Here is an 8,769-nt window from a genome sequence, read left to right on the forward strand (position 1 = left end):
GGAGACGTAAACATCTCCAAGTGGGCAGAGTGGGTTGGCCTGTGCTGGCCATTTTGTCGGCTGGGCTGGACCTGGGAAAGGGCGGGTGGCTTCCTTGAGGGGTGGAAAGACGAAAAAAAGGTGAAGAAGAGTGTGTAGGCTGAGGCATCTCAATGTAGGTGGGCCCAGCTATGAAAGGGACCTCAAACCGGGCTACTCTGAAGGAGGGGGAGGGGAGGTGGGCGAGAACATGGCGGATCCCTGAACGCCGGCGGGCGTTGCGGCCTCTGCGCAGGGGCGGGGTGATTAGGTCATAGAGCGGCTCCCAGCATTCTCTGCGGCGGAGGAGGCGGTCCAGGCTATAAAACCGGCTGCCGGGACGCGGCCGGCACCTCATTCATTTCCACCGGTCTCTTGTCGAGCAGCTCCGGCTCCTGTCATCGCTGCCCCTCCACCGCTGCCTCCCCCGCAAGGCTTTGCCATCGCCAAAGCCACCTGCAGCGACTTGTCGCACCCGATTCTCTCCACTTTGTTCCCCACCAACCGCAACCATTGACGCCATGTCGGGTTATTCGAGTGACCGAGACCGCGGCCGGGATCGAGGGTGAGTATGGGAACGGACTTGTCAGGCCTGGCAGTGGGGGATGGGAGGCCGATGAAGGGGGCGGGCGGGGGCGGCGGGAATTTGCCTTTTTTGGTCTATTGTTAGGCTTTATTAATCGAAGGTTTTTGACATTTTGATACCTGTCCAAAACTGAGTGAGGGATGTTTTCCTGTTAACGGTCTCCAAGCTCGCCTTTTGTTGGCGGGGGGGGAGGGGGAGGGTGTCGAAGCCCCCCGCCCCCCCCCGACGATAGTGCAGCTGTTGGAAAGAACTCGGGGGAGCGTATTTCGAGGGAAGGGAAGCACGACGCTTCCAGGAGAACGAAGTCACCGCTGTTCGGTGCATCTTTTCGGGAGGTGTTTTAGGGGCCCCGGGAGTTCTGTGGTAGCCGAGGGGGTCGCCTCCGAAGCCATTGATGCGGCGGGGGCAGGAGGGCGGCCGGCACCGCGGGAATCGGCCATGTGGCTGAGTCTCGGGTACAAAATGCCGGCGTCGGACATGGCGGCGGCGCCTTTGTTACCCCGCCCGGCGGAGGAGCTCAAAATGGCAGCGTCGAGAAAATGTGGCGCAGAGAGAAATGCGAGACAAAGGGGGAAGCGCCGCCCCAGCGGGAACGCCGCCCGGTCCGGGACTCCTCCCCCGGTAGTTGCCAGCTCCTCCTCCGTTTTTTCTTTGCGTTATATAATTTTGCTATCTTGATCGGGAGCGCTTCCGCGGGATCCCAATTCGATAGGCTTGCATAAGTGTCTTTGAGACCACCGTCCTTGTTCTGGTCTTATTGCTGGTGCTGTCCCATTATTCTTTAAAACCAAAGCTGTTTTGCTTGAAAACAGCTGATAAATAGCGTCGCTGTTAAGCATTTTCCTTGTATTGTCTATCTCCCAGACATTTAGTTCTTAAGCTCACGGGAGAGACTAGGGGCCACAAGCGGTTGCCTATCCTTGTAATCTGAACTTCAGGCGTTTGGGGAGCCAGCTTCCGACGTGATAAATCCCAGGCTGTTGACTTGGCTTCAGTAGTGTGTACTGGGGACAACGGGAAGTGAGAGAGATGGTGCTAATTGTGGCTTTTGAGATCATGGCCGTCAGTAAGGACAGTGCTAAGCCTTAAACCTCAAAGTCTCTCATTTACCTGCAGTGTGTTCCAAGGGACAGTAAGTCTATATAAACTGCTTGGTAAGCGTTTGAAAATACGAGTAACTTTTTTGTTTTAATTTCAGGTTTGGTGCACCTCGGTTTGGGGGAAGTAGGGCAGGGCCCCTGTCTGGAAAGAAGTTTGGAAACCCTGGGGAGAAACTAGTTAAAAAGAAGTGGAATCTCGATGAGCTGCCCAAATTTGAGAAGAATTTTTATCAAGAACACCCTGATTTGGCTAGGCGCACAGCAGTGAGTAATTTCACATAGCTTCATTGGGTTGTAACTCAATAACTGTTTTTATCTAGTACAAAAAAATATGAACAGAGAGATCTTGGAAATGACCAAATTTAGGGGAAATTAACGCTTTCTCATAGTTAAGAGGTGGTACTTTGGAAACAGGTGGCTTAGAATTTTTCTACTCAGAATGGTTAAGTATTAAGAGTAATTGGTGGATCTTGGTGCTGTGTGGGTTTTCCATAGGTGGATATAGGTTTGACACAGACTTAAAGGTTTACTAACCATTTAAAACATAGGGGCCTCCTGGCTGCATATTAGTGAAGGTTGTTGTGGTACTTACTAGATTATTATAATCTGTTTTATAGCAAGAGGTGGAGACATACAGAAGGAGTAAGGAAATTACGGTTAGAGGTCACAACTGCCCAAAGCCAGTTCTGAATTTTTATGAAGCAAACTTCCCTGGTAAGTGCTAGTTTTGAGTCCCCCTCCCCACCCCCCCATCCCCGCCCTTTGTTTTTCTTCTTTCTCTTGGCTTCACTAAATTTTACTGAATTGTTCCTAATTGCAGCAAATGTCATGGATGTAATTGCAAGACAGAATTTTACTGAACCCACTGCTATTCAGGCTCAGGGATGGCCCGTTGCTCTAAGTGGATTGGATATGGTTGGAGTAGCACAGACTGGATCTGGCAAAACATTGTCTGTAAGTATGGGAGAATTTTGTAGTTGGAATCTGTGATTATGTGCTAGAGAAAATGGGTTAGGAATATAAAGAAACCAGAAGACTTTTAACTTAATTCTTTTTGTTCCCCCACCCCAAATAGTATTTGCTGCCTGCTATCGTCCACATTAACCATCAGCCATTCCTAGAGAGAGGTGATGGGCCTATTGTAAGTATGTTTTTTTTCTTAACTTTTGTCGAGGGGCACAATGCAGGGATTTGTAGAGTACATAAAGTAATTCTCGTGGTCTTATGTGGAGATGTTAGTTGTCTCACGTTAATTTAGCTGGAGAGAAAGCTACCTTGATCATATTTTATTATTGGACAGCAAAATCAATGATTTACCGGTGTAATGCCAATCAGTTTAAAACTAGGATCCAGGAGTCTGCTAAAACCTGTCCCACTTTTTGTTTCTCTCTAGTGTTTGGTGCTGGCACCAACTCGGGAACTGGCCCAACAGGTACAGCAAGTAGCTGCTGAATACTGTAGAGCATGTCGATTGAAGTCCACTTGCATCTATGGTGGTGCTCCCAAGGGACCACAGATTCGTGATTTGGAGAGAGGCATGTAACAAAAATTCTATTTGTCACAGTTGGTGCTGGAAGTTTGAGATGTCATAGTTACATCTATGTGTTTAATTGAAGGTGTGGAAATTTGTATTGCAACACCTGGAAGACTGATTGACTTCTTAGAGTGTGGGAAAACCAATCTGAGAAGAACTACCTACCTTGTTCTTGATGAAGCAGATAGAATGCTTGATATGGGCTTTGAACCCCAAATAAGGAAGATTGTGGATCAAATAAGAGTAAGTGCCTTTAAAAATGTTTTATTTTCAAAGTTAGCTCACAATTTATTCTTGAAGTAAAATGCTTTTTTTTTAAATCCCAAATTCTTTAGCCTGATAGGCAAACCCTAATGTGGAGTGCAACTTGGCCAAAAGAAGTAAGACAGCTTGCTGAAGATTTTCTGAAAGACTACATTCATATAAACATTGGTGCACTAGAACTGAGTGCAAACCACAACATTCTTCAGATTGTGGATGTATGTCATGATGTAGAAAAGGATGAAAAGTGAGTTTTCTATAGAAGTTTTAATTCTAAAAACTGACCATACGTACTTAGGAGTTACCCTTTCGTAGATTATCTTAAAAGTGACTTTTAGTTGGGTGGGATGTGAATTTGTTCGTTTAAAATTAGTCTGTCTTCCTGAAAAAAATGTTTTTCTCTATTCACAAAATTGGTTATCACTATATTCGTAGTATTTCTTTAGGTGAAGGACTGTGCTTTGTGGCTTAAAGACCAAGGGTGGTTGCTTGATAATGTTCATGGCAGGTGTTTTTACTTGTAGTCATGCAAATTGAAGGTCGTGCTTCAGTGACCATAAATGTGTGGCCATAACCATGGACTACTTCTAAAATTCACAATTTTTTTCCCCCAAGACTTATTCGTCTAATGGAAGAGATCATGAGTGAGAAGGAGAATAAAACCATTGTTTTTGTTGAAACCAAAAGAAGATGTGATGAGCTTACTAGGAAAATGAGGAGAGATGGGTATGTGGGCTTCTTCGTTGAAGCAGGTGTATGAGAACTGCGTTTAGGGGGAGGGGCAAACCGATAAAGAGTAACGGATTTGAATGTCCTGGAAGACCATTATCTGGTATAAATAGAACTGTGTACATTAGGTGAAATTAAAGGAATTGATGACTAGATAGGCAGTAGACTAAAACATACGGGGTTTCAAATATGAGCCCGCTAATAATGGTTTCTCTTTAATGTAGGTGGCCTGCCATGGGTATCCATGGTGACAAGAGTCAACAGGAGCGTGACTGGGTTCTAAATGGTTAGTCACATGAAAAATTTCTTTTCTCTAAGCCTGGAATTCTCAGATTATTTATGATCCTTTCTCTTTCACAGAATTCAAACATGGAAAAGCTCCTATTCTGATTGCTACAGATGTGGCCTCCAGAGGGCTAGGTTAGTAAAAACTCGAATTCATGGCTTGGTTTCCCAGAAGATCTCCATATAACTTTTTTAAAGAAAGTTTATTGCTTTCTTTAACCTCTGCATTTTTTCTAAGTTTTTTTCATATAAAGGTGCAGTCTTTGTGGCAAGGCCTAGGCATGACAATCGGAGGACTCGAGGGGGATGGAGGACTAGTGATCGGCTGGCTGCTTCCAGTCGATTAGAGAGGTGAAAAGCTGAAAGTGTGCCAGTAATCTTCAAAAGGCAGAACATACCACCTCTGCCCCGTAAACTGTTCTCTCCGGGGGAAAAAAATGGAAGTTATCCTCACAGTTCACTGCCGTGGTATTTCTTCTGTCCCATGCTTTGCATGACTGCCATGGTACAGCATTGTTTCAAACTGTTTACTGTGATCTGTGGGTCTTTGAGTTTCAGTGAGTTTGCTGAAATGTTGAAGAAATATTTCCAAACTTCAATGTTCAATGAAATTTTTGTTCAAGTTTGAAATGGAGAGAGCAGCTTTAAAAGGTACTAAGCCTTTTACAAATTGGTGAGTACTGGCACATGAGATCTAGAGCAGGAGCAACTTCTCACACTTAGTGGGAAAAGAAAGCAGTGCTTTCAAAGTTCCTCCCTCACCTACACAGTAGTCGTCATGTCGAGACCTGCCAGAGAGAGACACATTCTCAAGTGAATCCTGGCTTCTTGGAAGCGCTTGCCTAGACGAGACACAGTGCATAAAAACAACTTTTGGGGGACAGGTATGTTTTTCTTGCAGCTGCGGTTGTAAGGTCTTGGCAAGACAAGCAGTGTGGCCAGAATTTTGAACTTCTGATGAGTGTGTAACGCAAAGGACCGCGTACATTTTTGTTTAAAGGTCCTCAAAATGAGCACATGAAGAGGTTGCTGTGAACCTTTAAGTGGCCCTACTGCGCAGAAGCATTCAGATGTCACTTGATGATCTGTAAGGGAACTTGCTGGTTTGGGAGTACGTTAGAGAACACACGTCCTTTTGACAGGCTCTTTATCATTGGGTGGGGTAATGAGACAGGTAGATGGTATGTGCTTTCCCCCCCCCCCCCCCTTCCAACATCAATGGTATTCCTACAGAGAATGGATAACCATTTTAACTGTATTTTTTGCAGCCCGTACCTTCTTGGGAATACAATTGTCTAACTTTTTATTTTTGGTCTGGCTGTTGTGGTGTGCAAAACTCCATACATTGCTATTTTGCCACACTGCAACACCTTACAGATGTGGAAGATGTGAAATTTGTCATCAATTATGACTACCCTAACTCCTCAGAGGATTATATTCATCGAATTGGAAGAACTGCTCGCAGTACCAAAACAGGCACAGCATACACTTTCTTTACACCTAATAACATAAAGCAAGTGAGCGACCTTATCTCTGTGCTTCGTGAAGCTAATCAAGCAATTAATCCCAAGTTGCTTCAGTTGGTCGAAGACAGAGGTTCAGGTAAGACCAACCTTCATTAAGAAATGTTGGTGATTTGGGGTCACATGCTTGCACGAATCCTTTAAATGGGAGTGGCGGGTGAGTAAAATCTTCAATATGAAGCTGAGAAAACATTTCACCTGTAGAGTGAATAGAGCTTTCCTGATTCCTTCTGTGTTCGTAATGATTTGTGCCATGGAAATAATTACCTTGCAATTTTTTTTTCTTGACAGGTCGTTCCAGGGGTAGAGGAGGCATGAAGGATGACCGTCGGGACAGATACTCTGCGGGCAAAAGGGGTGGATTTAATACTTTTAGAGACAGGGAAAATTATGACAGAGGTTACTCTAGTCTGCTTAAGAGGGATTTTGGGGCAAAAACTCAGAATGGTGTTTACAGTGCTGCAAATTACACCAATGGGAGCTTTGGAAGTAATTTTGTGTCTGCTGGTATACAGACCAGTTTTAGGACTGGTAATCCAACAGGGACTTACCAGAATGGTTACGATAGCACTCAGCAATATGGAAGTAACGTTCCAAATATGCACAATGGTATGAACCAACAGGCATATGCATATCCTGCTACTGCAGCTGCGCCTATGATTGGTTATCCAATGCCAACAGGATATTCTCAATAAGACTTTAGAAGTATATGTAAATGTCTGTTTTTCATAATTGCTCTTTATATTGTGTGTTATCAGACAAGATAGTTATTTAAGAAACATGAGAAATGCAGAAATGACTGCAGTGCAGCAGTAATTATGGTGCACTTTTTCGCTATTTAAGTTGGATATTTCTCTACATTCCTGAAACAATTTTTAGGTTTTTTTTGTACTAGAAAATGCAGGCAGTGTTTTCACAAAAGTAAATGTACAGTGATTTGAAATACAATAAATGAAGGCAATGCATGGCCTTCCAATAAAAAATATTTGAAGACTGAATTAAGTGGAAATTGTACTTTATTTTACATATATAATGTCATGTAAAATTTTGCTTAGATGGTCTGTTTTTTTAACCATGAAAACTAAATTGACTGCTCCTTTCTATAATTTTAGGTTTGGGAAGTGGGGAGATCAGAAGGCACTTCTTAGAATGATCTATTTATATTGCAAGGATTAAAATGAGATTAAGTAAATTTACAGTTGTAGGCTAAATTGCATTAAGGCTCTCTGTCCGTACCTCATCAGGTGAGTCATTTAATAGCCTAATGGTTAGCAGAATGGTGAAGTGAGATTAAAATAGGGAAATCAGCTGTATAGCCCCACCCTCAAACTGCTCAAGTGTGAGAGCAACATGGATGGACTTTATTCCTTTGCAAAAAATTTTATCATTAAAGCTCCAAATAACTTGCTTTTTCAGAATAGTTTATATTCTTGCTTTTGGCTCTACTGTAAATTACCAAAATGGTGAACAAAGCTAAGACTTCACACCTTTTAAGATCTTCGGCCAAGAGCTAAGTTTGAATCTGTATAGATTGTAGTTTTCAGGCTCTTGGGGCACTTAACTGTAGTTACACTGGGAATCATGAATGTCTTAATGATAATTCAGGGAACTCTAGGGGACTTCAAACTGGAGGGTCTATTCATATTCGAACAAAATCCTGTCGAAGTTAATGTTTAACCAAGAGGAAGCACCATAACCAAAAGCACAGTGACTATTGTACAAGTCATCTTATTTGGTCAACATGGTTTTTTATTGCTAGAAAGGTCATGGGAAGAGGGGGTGTTGTTTCCGATTTAACTTTGGCTCACCAACCTTTCTAATACTTCATTTCAGTAATGACTAGAAATAGGTCTGGATGTCTTCCCAGAGAGTCTGGTATATGTTCCTTTTTGTCAGGAGAGGAGAGGTCTTCATGAGGCTTCATTTACATTCTGATTATTAAACTGAGGCTTTAATTGGTGTCAATGCCTTATCTCTAAAATGTAAAACTAGAATTTGCTTGGGGTAGGGGATGGGGAAGTGGTATTTTTAGGACTAATACATTGAAAACTGATTTCAGTCTCTCCAGTGACTCGAACAGTTTTCAATAGCATGGTTAGTCAAATTCATTATGACTTTTAACTTATAAGAAGCTTTTGGGGTAGGTTGGAGTATTTATTACATATTTTACTGTTTAATGTCTAACGGCCTTTTAATTTGTAAACATTTATTGAAATGATTGTGGGGCTGTGGAAAACATTTACCTATTTACCTTTGAAGTAAGTTTTAAGACAGTCCACTTTTTAGCATGTGTGTTGTGTCCAGCCTGTGGTTGTCTGAACTAATAAATGTGATTTTTCTCCCCATTCTCGCTTTTATTTATTTGTGTATAGGCCTCATCCCTGGTGTGTATTTCCTGATTGGAAAACACGATAATAGAGCCCAGCTTTTACTAGAACTTAGAGTTTTTTTAACAAAATTGTTCTCTGGCAAAATGGTCTTAAAGGGTTTTTTTGTTTTTTTTTTTGGTTTTTGTTTTGTTTTACAAACTCCTGCACACGTGCTTGTGTAGCCTGTCCTGCAACATGTTACACTTAATGAATTAACAGTAGTTAAAATTGATGAATGTCCTCCATAAACTGCTTGTTGGTAAATGAATCTAGTAGCTTGTATCTGCATTAATTTTTCAGGGTTACCCTAACCACTTTAAGGGGAGCTAGGAGTAGGAATCATGGGCTTTTCCTCTGGGGTGTG

General features: G+C 42.6%; 1 protein-coding gene across 1 annotated transcript; it reads left to right on the forward strand.

The window, feature by feature from the left end:
- Positions 1-343: 343 nt before the first annotated feature.
- On the forward strand, positions 344-7,034 carry DDX5 (DEAD-box helicase 5). The gene is made up of 13 exons (XM_032870827.1): positions 344-583; positions 1,803-1,968; positions 2,322-2,418; positions 2,525-2,658; positions 2,780-2,845; positions 3,098-3,239; positions 3,321-3,481; positions 3,574-3,746; positions 4,115-4,225; positions 4,453-4,514; positions 4,589-4,648; positions 5,891-6,115; positions 6,328-7,034. The coding sequence occupies exons 1-13, from the start codon at positions 540-542 to the stop codon at positions 6,729-6,731; spliced, it is 1,845 nt and encodes a 614-aa protein (XP_032726718.1). The 5' UTR covers positions 344-539; the 3' UTR covers positions 6,732-7,034.
- The last annotated feature ends 1,735 nt before the right edge of the window (positions 7,035-8,769 follow it).

The sequence above is a fragment of the Lontra canadensis genome, unplaced genomic scaffold (assembly GCF_010015895.1).
Source record: "Lontra canadensis isolate GAN:19392208 unplaced genomic scaffold, GSC_riverotter_1.0 scaffold41, whole genome shotgun sequence".
Classification (NCBI taxonomy): Eukaryota; Metazoa; Chordata; class Mammalia; order Carnivora; family Mustelidae; genus Lontra; species Lontra canadensis.